The 12,801-nt window shown below is 44.5% G+C and overlaps 1 protein-coding gene across 3 annotated transcripts in view; it reads right to left on the bottom strand.

Moving 5' to 3' along the window:
* The window catches only part of LOC121278150 (AF4/FMR2 family member 1-like), a 137,626-nt gene extending 127,901 nt beyond the window's left edge, over positions 1-9,725 (bottom strand). For all 3 annotated transcript variants that reach the window (XM_041188269.1, XM_041188278.1, XM_041188288.1), the window contains exon 1: positions 9,462-9,725. In XM_041188269.1, the coding sequence (XP_041044203.1) occupies positions 9,462-9,478 (17 nt within the window). In that variant the 5' untranslated portion in view covers positions 9,479-9,725. The remainder of the gene's footprint in view (positions 1-9,461) is intronic.
* Between the last annotated feature and the right edge of the window lie 3,076 nt (positions 9,726-12,801).

The following is a 12,801-nucleotide window of genomic DNA, read 5'->3' as shown; positions in this document are numbered from 1 at the left end:
CAAGCAAATATCAAATTCCCCTTTAAAATGATAGATTGTGTGTTATAAGTTGCTTCTGCAGCATGTAACAAGTGCTTCTGAAAACGCATGTAAACCACACCCAATGCATTTCCTTTGTAAATCTGGAGTTGTACTTCAAGAATTCTTCCTTCAGGCTTGATCTACCTTTTAAAAACCTATGCAGATTGATTAACTATATATGTTTCACCAAGCGTTTTGTAATTTTACTCGTATTGTAAACCCTTATAGACAGCAAACAAGGAAAACTTTCACTCAATCTGACAATGGAGAACTTGAATGCCAGGTGCCAAAAATGAAAGACCAATGCTGAAAACACTTTCTAGTTCAGGACCCATTCCCTATCCTATATAAAGCCATTACTTCATTAATCCAAAACACTGAAGACCATTTGTGTTCCCTCATGAAGAAAAATGAAAAGTTAGGGTACATTTCAAAACTTCCCTGTGGGCATGGATAATTTAGACATTATGCATGCAAATTTTTTCACTACATTCACATCTGTAAGATTGCAATTAGAACACAGAAAACTGCTTCTGGAGATCTCCAAACCAAATATGTGGAAGGTCTAACATTTTGCATGCTGGAGTATAATACACACAAGTCAGGTTATACAACAAGTGCTCCAGTTTCCTAGCAGCATATACCTGTTCAAGAGTTTTGAAAGAGATCTGGACAGCACAACTGCAGCACATTGAATAATGTTGTTATAGTGGGCACAACAATTTCCCACTCTGGTAAACACACATGGGTGTGCCAATTCAGCAGGGAAAGACTGTTCCACCATGCTACTAAACAAAGCTCCATTCAGCAAGTCATTAAATCCAGGAAATTTGCTTACAAATTTGACCTTTTGGTACACATTTGGCATGCACCATATTGGGATGAGACCTTTTAGTTAGAAGGGAGCTAAGAAATAGACCCATTTTCACTGGAGAAGAAAGATTAAGAAACCTGATGAAAGTGCTCAAAAATCATCAAGATTTTGGCAAGGTAAAAAAAGAGTAGAACTACAAAAAGGAAATGTGAGGGTGCATTGATCATAGCTAATTGATTGGTTTTGAAATGCGTTCATTATTGTACACAAACAAGCTAGGTAATTTGCATATAAAATCTCAGACAACAAGGTCTGTGGCCGAAGGGCCTCTTCTGCACTCTGATTCTGTGATTCTGAAGGTGAGATAAAGTCAGGAGAATCATTATGATACTGAAGGCTGCCATTTGTCCCATCGAGTCCATGCCGGCTCATTGTAGAGCAATCCAGTCCCAACCCCCACTCTATCCCCAAAGCCCTGAAAGTTTATTTCCTTCAAGTGTCCATCCTTCTGAAATAATTGATTATTTCCACTTTCACCATCCTCGTAGGCAATTAATTCATGTCGGTACCACTTGCTGCAGAAAACAGCTCTTCTTCTTGATGATTTTTGAGCACTTTCTTCACATTCCCCCCCCTGCATCTCTTACCCAAAACTTTACATTCGTCCCCTAGTCCTTGCACCATCAGCCATATGAAACATATTTTCTTTGCCTATCTTGTCATAATCTTGTACACCTCTATCAAGTCAGATAAATAATCGATATTGGTGGCAACAGTTAAGACATGAATGTTGGCCAGGACACCAGAAGAAGCCCCTGTTTCTCTTCAGATAACATCACTGGAATCTTGGATGTCCACCTGAACAAACAGATGGCTCTCAGTTCATCATCTCTGACAGGACAGCATTTTCTGTGAAGTGCCTAAATCAAAACACTATTTATGTTTAACACTAGGATAAAACAGATCCATTAAAACCTTTCCAATATAACTTACAAATACATGCAGCCACAGAAAGGTAGCTCATAAATAAACATGGGGAACCTCCTTCAAAGAACTATAAAGCTGCAGCAGGTGAGGAAACTCCCTCAAGGCTTATAGTCAAAAGCTTTAATGGATGCTACTTACAAAAAGATGATGGAACAACAGCCGTTACTCGCAGGCCATCAATTATGAAGAACTGAGAGAGACTATGAAACTATTGTAGTTGTGCTTTAAATCTACAACAATGAACAAACCTACAAGCATTCATTCAAACTTACCTCATAGAAACATCATACAAGAATTAAGGTATGAAATTCAAATCTGCACAGATGCACAGAGTGCATCTTGGTTAAACCAATGCTGCCTGTCTGGCTGAGTGCTTCCAACATTTTGTTTATTTTAGATTTCCAGCATCCGGAGTATTTCGTCTTTGCTCTTGGTTATACTGCTGGATTCCTCTCCTATTAACATGGAAAAATTCAAACCATTTATAATAAAGAGACACAACCTGGGGCAACAAGGTAGTCCAGTCCATTAGCCCACCAACGCAGGGTACCACAGCAGGAAGGCACCTTCAATGTCCATTCAATTAAGTTTTGGATCTTAGCTGTGGCTTTACATGGTGGAAGGACAAATAAGTCAACAAACCACTACATGCCACAAAAGTCAACAAACATTACATTTTCTATTTTTATTTCATATTATAAACTATTACATGCATTCAGCTCAGATGAAGACTTGGGAGCAAATCAAGTTCCCTTTTTGTCACAGGAGATGCACAGTCTAGTGAAACCAGGAACGGGGGAGGAAAGAAAACAACACAAAACACAGCATATAAGAAAAATAGAAATGATGGATGTACAGAAGATCAGAACAAAAAAAGCACATAAATTAATGTTCAGGATTTAAACCTAAACTTTAACCTATCTTTTCTCATCAGGCTAGCTGTGTACTTCCAGTATTTTCAAGTTTCCTGCATTTGCAGAGTTTTATTCCTTTTACACTTAAATACTGTAGTTGCAAAATAAAAACATGTCTTACGGTCCAGGGACCAAGCAAACACGAACACCGTACTAATGCCAACGGAAAGGATCTTTAAGGAGAAGCTTTGTAATATTGCTAGAGATACTTGTATTATGAAATATTGCGAGGCAAATCTCACAGCACAAACATGGAATATAACACAGGTTGTGAGATTCCGCCTTCAGATTTCACAGGAGGGCAAGAAAAATAACTGTACTTTCATGATAAATTCAGCAGATGGAGGGCGTGTTTATATTGTACTAACTTTTGTTTTGGTGGAAAGTGGTTTCCACTTAACTCGATACTAAAATTGCAATATCAATCTGGAGTCAAGGCCAAACCTGACTGCAAAGAAGCAGAAGCACATTCCCAGGGGAGGAGAATAGATTTTACACTGATATTTGACACCACATGACAAGCAACACCAGCTTGGTGCCAAACGGCTTTTTAAAAAAAGGTGTCCAGGGAGGCCCCTTGGAAACGTTAAAAAAAACACTTACAAGTAACTTAAACGTTTCCAAAATGTGAATTCTGCCACTTATGCTGTTTAGACATTTAAAACTTTATGTGCTGGGGGAGGAGCTGTGCACACAAACTACGCATAAGCAAAGTTCTCTGGTTCTCTGCTGAATAAAGAATCACAGTCCAATGAGGGAGTGAGTAAGGTATATCGGTGCTAGAACTGATGCTGACGCTCTGAGCCCGAGACCAGAAAATGCAGCAGGACTAAGGAAAATAAAGTAACATACTTGTAACCAAAATAAAAAACAAAAAATGCTGTCAATACTCAGCTGGTCTGGCAGCATCTGTGGAGAGAGAAACAGAGTTAACGTTTCAGGTCAAGGACGTTTCGTGTAACTGAGTTGGAACCAAAACAAGGTGGACAGTATCAGATTACATTCATGTTATCTGTGGTTTAGAGTGGAGAATAAAGTTTGACTTGCAGCCTGAATTCAAGTTTCTGTTTACCAATATTTCCTAGTTATATTACACTTTTGGGACCAATGCTGTGCCAATATCTGCAATAAAGCAACATGTGCCTATACAAACCATTCTTCTTCAAAGTAATTTGGGAATTTCACCATTATAAGAAATTATATAAAATGAGAATATTACTTTTTAGTAATATTAGTTTAAAAGTACATTGCAAACACCCAAACTGTGTAGATTAGCACATACAAGCCTATAATATGGCAAATTAATGCCAACACTAGCCTTCAAAAACAACATTCACTATGATATATTTTTGAACATTTTATTATGGATGCCCCATTCATGGCCCTACATGCCTAGTTGAAAAATTAAGAGGCCACAATTAGTCTGACCTTGGAAAAGGACTGGAATGAACTGAGCAACAGGGAACTGGACTGTACTGGTTCCATAATTTAAACGTGCTTCTATTACATCGAAGTCAGCACTAGCATATGCCAGACCAATCTCAGGAACAGCTTTAATGCTCATCTCTGCAAATTGCCAAACAACAATGCAACATTTTTAAAAGTACAGTTTTAGACCAGGATATGGTATCTAATTTTCACCTTTAAAAGGAAGCAATAAAAAGGCACTCTAACCCAGATCATCTTAAAACAGTTTAGCGTTCAAATGGATTTAGCTGCTGATTCCAAGAATTTTCATTTGTGATCCATGGTCTTTCAATCATTAACTGATCTCAGCCAGTCGTGTTGGGATTGCCTAGCTCAGTATCCCATGGCTCGAAATTTAAAAATAAATCATATTAGCACAGGTTCCTCTTCATCAATGAACTCACATTTTATCACATGATAAAATAGGAGTTTGGCTATTATACATTTTATGGTCAAAGACTACAAAACATTGGGCTTGCAAATGGAAATCGAATTTTTTCACTCAGAAGGTGGTGAATGTTTGGAATTCTCTACCCCAGAGGGCTGTGGAGGCTCAATGACTGAGATCAATAGGTTTTTAGATATTAAAGACATCAAGGGATGTGGGGACAGTGCAGGAAAATGGCATTCAGGTACAAGATCAGCCATGATCTAGTTGAACGGTGGAGCAGGCTACAGGGGCCCATTGGCCTACTCTTGCTCCTGTTTCCTACGTTCCCAAATCCAAACTACCAGCATCCCTTGGAAGCATCCCTAGACTAGGACGAAGGGCTGATAATTTGGAAAACATGGCATCTTCGCTAATCTGATTTAGTGTCCAGATTAATGGATTTAAGGGCAGGGACAATTGTTTTAATTTTAATAACCAACAGCACAGAATATTATTTTATATCTGTAATACCATGACTATCTGGTAATTGTGGAGCCTTAGGTGACATAGGTGCCATCCTTAATCCCAGCTCTTTGTAATTTGTCAAAATGAGTCCTTATGCTGGTGGAGTTCATTGTTGTAGCAGCTTTCTGTTTCATAAAAGGATTTGTACTGTGGTGAGCATTGCATGTTGTGGCTCAGAAGCCCCACTCTGGCATGGCAGTCTCTGCAACATTTGCTGCGGAGGAAGACACTGGGCTGAGAAGGTGCATGATTCACTGGCCTCACTTTTCTCTGGGTCCTCCTCTCAGCTTTTTGTTTCTACTCACCTCATCCAAAGCCCTCCCAGTCAGCTTCCAGAGGTCATGGTTATCAGCGACTGTTTCCCAGTTTTCAGTGTCAATATCCGCTATCTTTATATCTCACTTGCAGATGACCTAGTAGCAGAGGTTTGGATACCCAGGAGGTTGTGACCCTGTGGCCAGTTTACCAGACAGAAGGTCTTTGGGTATACCACCATCACCCATCCAATGAACACAGACATCATTGGCTTATTAATGAGTATATGTAGATGGAATTAGCACTCTCCAGGACCTCTGAGTTGGTGACACTGTCCTACCAAGAGATGCCGAGGATACGTCTGAGATGGCGAAGGTGGAAACTGTTCAGCCTTTTCTCTTGCCTAACATATGTTGTCCAGGTCTCACCATTGTAGATGAGTGCACCGAGGACATTAGCTTCAGTTTCGCAGCTTGGTGTTCTCAGTCAGGTTGCTGTTGTTCCACACTCTTAGTCAGCTTGGACATAACAGCTGCAGCTTTTGCAAGGTATGTGTTGATTTCATTATCAAATGACAGATTGCTGGCGATTGTGGAGCATAGATATGTGAAGCTATCAAGAACTGTTACATTGTCAATGCTGATAGATGGCAGTGTGGCAACATCCTGGACCATGTCATTGGTCTTCCTGAGTCATAGGCTAGAAGTTAATGCCTTTTCTCACTTCTCAAGCTGGTGTTACCAACTTACTGCCACTCCTAAAGCAATAATAACTTGTACTGATATAGCATCCAAAGGAGTTTCAAAGAGACACAAAGAGATAGACTTATAACAAAAGGAAGAGAGATTGAGAGTTGACCAAAACTTGGGCAAAGAAACGTTTTATGAATGGCATGTGAGGACTGGGTTGGATGGGGGTTGGAGGTGAAAAGCAGACATTTACAGAGGGAATGGGCACCCAAACACACAGCAGATAATAGTGAATGAGAAAGCTCACAGCAATGGAGAATTCAGGGTAATTTAAAGTAGCTACAGGGATAGGGAGGAGGCTGATAACTAGAAGGCTATTTAAAAAGACGATGAATACATTAGCTCCTCACAACATGCTACAAGTAAAGGTGGAAGAGCCAGAGGTGAAGGATTTAAGAAGGTGGTTGCTAAGAGGACCTTTCACCCAGAGGACAATTCTAGAGGGCTGGGCAGTTTGCACGAAGAGTGCAAAGTCCAGAGAGAAGAGACTGGTCGAGCTGGATGTAGTCAAGTCAGATGATGTACATTTTAGTATTCAGCTCAAAACATCTGCTTATTATTCAAAATGACACCTGACCTTATAAAACACTGCTGCACAATAGTTTTGATTTATAGCAGTGTAGCTGAATTAACTAAAATACCTGCTCAAGATCACCTCAACAAAAACTGAAGATAAATAATACTTAAGGGTAAGGTAACTCACTTTGGGAATTTTACTACATTTTCCAGCAGACTATATTAAAATGTTCTACAAAATTTGTCACTGTTTTACAAACAGAAGCAATTACTTCCAATATCCAAAATTAACTTGTCAAAATGTTTCCCTCTTCTCAACACGCAATGTTTTAGCATTGTAATAGGATACAGAATTGATGAGACTATGACATGATATAGCCTAACTATAGAGCTGTGACAAGTACAAAATACTTTTATTGTGAGTGGTAAACAAAATTAAACCTTTCTTTTAGGCTCCCTCCTTGGTTTAATCTGCTTTCAGGCCTCTGCCAGTCTCATTCTGCAACCAATCATTGTGATGTCCATGAAAGCCCCAAGGGCATCCCAACCTTACATTATCAAATGTGGGGAAACACCCCAGCCTAGGCTCTATTGCTACCTCAACAGCTCCAGGCATACTGCTCCAATGGAAGGCTCTGTTTTCAGAGCTACTGATATGCTGGACACAATGATCTGGCTCCATTCACAGCCGTGATTACACCTAAAATGGAAGCATGATATGTAGCTCCAACAGAACGCAAATCCTGGCCAAAGAGGAAGGCAATCCATAACAAATAGTTTGGATCAATCCGATCCAGATATTAGCAAATACTGCAGTTCAGCGACCACTCAATGGCCAAGTCTCAGTGGTTTGTCAGTCATTATTGTGGGCAGTAGTTTTATCTTGGAAAGAAAAAGGGAGAGGAGAGCCTATAAGTCTATGTTCACAATGCAAACCAAGCCTAATAACTTAAGCCAATACTGTAGCACTAACAGTAGCCATTGAAGACAATACAAATATATAACAGGAGATAGATAACGATTGAATTATTCATCATTTTAAGTTCTTTACTGCTGGCACTGGGTACTTAGAAACTGTTTTCTAAGTTCCTCACCAATATCTTCTAGTTCCAACATTGAAGTATGCAATGTTGACATCTGACATTATCTGACATGTATGCACACTGACATTCACTTTACAGGAGGGGACACTAGATAAGGATCAGGAGTTGCAAACCCCAGCTGATTTTTCTCTTGCTGCAGAGACACAAAAGACCAATTTTAACTACACTGCAGCCCTGGCTAAAAGCAGCTAATTCAGCACCGGCACTGACCGTGCTGCAGTTAGTCACTGAAGCATCAGGAATAACTTGTATTCATACAAGTTAATGCTTGCAATGCAATATCCATTGTTCTAATAATTCTGCTTTTTGAATATCATATCCAAAACTGAATGCTTTCAGGTGTATTTCAGCAGCGATCAATGATTAAAAAGCACTTCAAAGAAAAGGATTAAAAATACGAAAATCTCTTGAATGAGCAGCCAGAGTCAAGCCCAAATATGAAGGCAGCTCTGTAGGTTACCACACTGTTCTGGAACTCTGATTGGAATCCAGCACAGACTGATGGGGCAGCCTCCTTTCTATGCCAACAATAAGGGTCCTAAGGAAAATGAACTAGGATCATCTCAACCCAGTTCTTTTGAAAATGAAAAATTCACACTGAAGCTGGAACAGACTAAAACAATCCATTCTCAAATGCTGACATTCCTCACTTCATGAGCCTAAAAATTCAATTAAAAAAGTCAACAAATAACATCTGTGTGCTTTAAAGACTTCAAAAAGTAGGCTTGCACGATAAACGGACACTTTTCTCAGTCTTTGCTGATCAAAACTAGAGGTAGCAACATTGCAGTTAAATGAAAAAGATTGGTGTTATGATAAAGAAATAGTGACAAGATCCATCATGTAAGTGTTCTACACTTGAAAAGAGAAATTATACAAAAGTTTGTGAGGCAGTCATGGGGCTGATAGTTGCAGCAACTGTGAGCAGGATGGGGGTTATGCAATACACTGGAATTCAGCAGTAAAGTCACATTCTATTGGACTAGTCAGGCCTACAAAACCTAGTTTGACCGTCTAATCCACAATTGTGTTTTAAGTACTTCCTCTCACAGTTGATTCTGAAGTATTAGAAATATACAGATGCAAGTACTGCAAAGCTGTGACAGTTCTCAAAATCAAATCAACACTAACAAAAACGACACTTTCTGCAAAACAAAAATGCCTTGAAAGAGGCACCCAATAAACGCCACCCAATTTCTCACTTAGTTCAGGAAATGCACAAATAGAAAAAGAGAAGCGGCGCTGATCTTTGGAAGTATGAAAGCACAAATTAAATCAGAGATTCCAAGATTAAAACATATTCAAAAACTTTAAAACTGGTGCAACTAGGAGTGAAGGTGTCAATATAATTTTAAAATCCAACAGTAACTGGTTGAAATGCCGTGTGATTGAACAGTAAAGCCAGTCATTTTCAGTCTGCTCTCTTCTCTGCCAAATCAGCAGATTAACACAGCTCGATAGAATTGTTTTTTTTTGTCGGGGTGTTGGGGGGGAGGGGGGGGTTTCACTCGGGGTTTCCACTCCAAGTGACACTTTAAGAACTTTTTAAACATTTGGCTGTCAGCTAAACATTTCCTTTCAGACTTTGTGAGGTGGTTCAAACAGCAACTTTAACACGGCTTAAATCTGAGCATGGCTTTCTCCTTCCTCCGGTCCCTGACATGAACATGTCCAGGAGCAGCCCGATTTTAAACGGAGATAGTCCCCAGAACGAGCCAGCAGCTGCTCTTCGCCACTTACCTGGAGTGAGTGGCCATGGTGCCGTCTGGAAAGGCAGCTGGCAGCGGCTTGCCATCAGCTTTAAAGCAGGTTGCCCCCTAACTCTCCGCACATGCCCCCTGCTCTGTTCCTGGGAGTGAGGGGAGGAAGCTGCTGGATCGATCTCTCTGCTGCCAGCCGGCCTGAGACATTCTCCAGCTGGGGCTCTGGCTGCGGTTCCCTGGGTTCAGACCCCAGATCAGCCTTGGCTCAGTTTGCAGCTGATAACCATCCGGGCACTCGGCAGCAGGGAGAGCAGCAGCAGCAGCAGCAACCATTCATTCAGAAAGCAGAGGGAAAGAGCTGCTACCCCCACCCCAGGCAATAACCCCGTTTAGAAAATACACCGGGCACCATCCGGGCTGCACGCGCCGCAATTCGTGCAAAAGAAATAATTTGCTTCTCAAATTACCCCCTCAAGAGGTGAAATCCCTTCAGCAAAGGGAAACCTGGCTGACAGCGGAATGGTGCAGTCCGCTCGCCTCCTTATTTGGACATGTTATTTGTGGCCAGACAAGTACTTAGCGCCGGCTCTCAGTCCAAGGACTTATTGTCCTATCACAATACAAGGAGAAGGAAGCCGCTGAACTGGCTGCCCTGTTTTGGGGGCTGGGTGAAACACGGAAGCTGCTCATACTCTCCGAGCCAACTCGGCCGTGCGAGTAACAAACTCCGGACTGGAACTCGGAGACACACAGCTCGGCAGTGAAGGTTGGCAGCGACCAGACTGGAACGTGAAGGTTGGCAGCGACCAGACTGGAACGTGAAGGTTGGCAGCGACCAGACTGGAACGTGAAGGTTGGCATCGACCAGACTGGAACGTGAAGACTGGCGGCGTCCGGACTGGAACGTGAAGGCTGGCAGCGACCAGACTGGAACGTGAAGGTTGGCAGCGACCAGACTGGAACGTGAAGGTTGGCAGCATCCGGACTGGAACGTGAAGGTTGGCATCGACCGGACTGGAACGTGAAGGTTGGCAGCGACCGGACTGGAACGTGAAGGTTGGCAGAGACCGGACTGGAACGTGAAGGTTGGCGGCGTCCGGACTGGAACGTGAAGGCTGGCGGCGTCCGGACTGGAACGTGAAGGCTGGCGGCGTCCGGACTGGAACGTGAAGGCTGGCGGCGTCCGGACTGGAACGTGAAGGCTGGCGGCGTCCGGACTGGAACGTGAAGGCTGGCGACGTCCGGACTGGAACGTGAAGGCTGGCGACGTCCGGACTGGAACGTGAAGGCTGGCGACGTCCGGACTGGAACGTGAAGGCTGGCAGCGACCGGACTGGAACGTGAAGGCTGGCAGCGACCGGACTGGAACGTGAAGGCTGGCAGCGACCGGACTGGAACGTGAAGGCTGGCAGCGACCGGACTGGAACGTGAAGGCTGGCAGCGACCAGTCTGGAACATGAAGGCTGGCAGCGACCAGACTGGAACGTGAAGGTTGGCATCGACCAGACTGGAACGTGAAGGTTGGCGGCATCTGAACTGGAACGTGAAGGCTGGCGGCATCTGGACTGGAATATGAAGGTTGGCAACGACCTGACTGGAACGTGAAGGCCGGCGACGTCCGGACTGGAACGTGAATGTTGGCGGATTTGGGTCTGGAACGTGAAGGTTGCTGGAATGTGCAGATTGGCGGCGTCGGACTGGAGCGTGAATGTTACTGGAACGTGAATGTTACTGAAACGTGAAGGTTACTGGAAAGTGAAAGTTGGCGGCATCGGGACTGGAACGCGAAGGCTGACGGTGTCTGGACAGGAAGGTGAAGGTTACTGGAATGTGAAAGTTGGCGGCATCCGGACTAGAACATGAAAGTTGGCGGCATCGGGACTGGAACGCGAAGGCTGGTGGCATCCGGACTGGAAGGTGAAGGTTACTGGAATGTGAAAGTTGGCGGCATCCGGACTGGAACATGAAGGTTGGCGGCATCGGGACTGGAACGCGAAGGCTGGCGGCGTCCGGACTGGAAGGTGAAGGTTACTGGAATGTGAAAGTTGGCGGTGTCGGGACTGGAACGTGAATGTTGGCGGCTTTGGGTCTGGAACGTGAAGGTTACTGGAACGTGAAGGTTCGTGGCGTTGGGACTGGAACGTGAAGGTTGGCAGCCTCCGGACTGGAATGTGAAGGTTGGTGGCGTCGGGACTGAAATGTGAAGGTTACTGGAATGTGAAAGTTGGTGGCGTCGGGACTGGAAGTGAAGGTTACTGGAATGTGAAAGTTGGCGGCATCGCGACTGGAGCGTGAAGGTTGGTGGCGTCCGGACTGGAACATGAAGGTTGGCGACGTCAGGACCGGAATGTGAATGTTGGCAGCTTTGGGTCTGGAACGTGAAGGTTGGCAGTGACCAGACTGGAACGTGAAGATTGGCAGTGACCAGTCTGGAACGTGAAGGTTGGCGGCATCCGGACTGGAACATGAAGGTTGGCAACGTCGGGACTGGAATGTGAATGTTGGCAGCTTTGGGTCTGGAACGTGAAGGTTACTGGAACGTGAATGTTGGCAGCTTTGGGTCTGGAACCTGAAGGTTACTGGAACGTGAATGTTGGCAGCTTTGGGTCTGGAACGTGAAGGTTGGCAGTGACCAGACTGGAACGTGAAGGCTGGCGGCATCCGGACTGGAACGTGAAGGCTGGCGGCATCTGGACTGGAACGTGAAGGTTGGAGGCGACCGGACTGGAACGTGAAGGCTGGCGGCGTCCGGACTGGAACGTGAAGGTTGGAGGCGTCTGAACTGGAACGTGAAGGCTGGCGGCGTCCGGAATGGAACGTGAAGATTGGCAGCGTCCGGATTGGAACATGAAGGTTGGCGGCATCCGGACTGGAACATGAAGGCTGGCGGCATCCGGACTGGAACGTGAAGGTCGGAGGTGACCGGACAGGAACGTGAAGGCTGGCAGCATCCGGACTGGAACGTGAAGGCTGGCGGCGTCAGGACTGGAACGTAAAGATTGGCAGCGTCAGGATTGGAACGTGAAGGCTGGCGGCTTTGGGTCTGGAACGTGAAGGTTACTGGAACGTGAAGGTTGGCAGCCTCCGGACTGGAACGTGAAGCTTGGCGGCGTCGGGACTGGATCGTGATGGTTACTGGAACGTGAAGGCTGGTGGCGTTGGGGCTGGAAGGTGAAGGTTGGCGGCGTTGGGGCTGGAAGGTGAAGGTTACTGGAACGTGAAGGCTGGCGGCATTGGGACTGGAATGTGAAGGTTCCTGGAATGTGAAGGCTGGCGGCGTCCGGACTGGAACGTGAAGGTTGGCGGCGTCCGGACTGGAATGTGAAGGTTACTGGAACGTGAAGGCTGGCGGCGTTGGGACTGGAACGTGAAGGTTG

This window comes from Carcharodon carcharias, chromosome 1, assembly GCF_017639515.1.
Source record: "Carcharodon carcharias isolate sCarCar2 chromosome 1, sCarCar2.pri, whole genome shotgun sequence".
NCBI classification, from domain to species: Eukaryota; Metazoa; Chordata; class Chondrichthyes; order Lamniformes; family Lamnidae; genus Carcharodon; species Carcharodon carcharias.
This window is presented reverse-complemented; position numbering and strand designations above follow the sequence as displayed.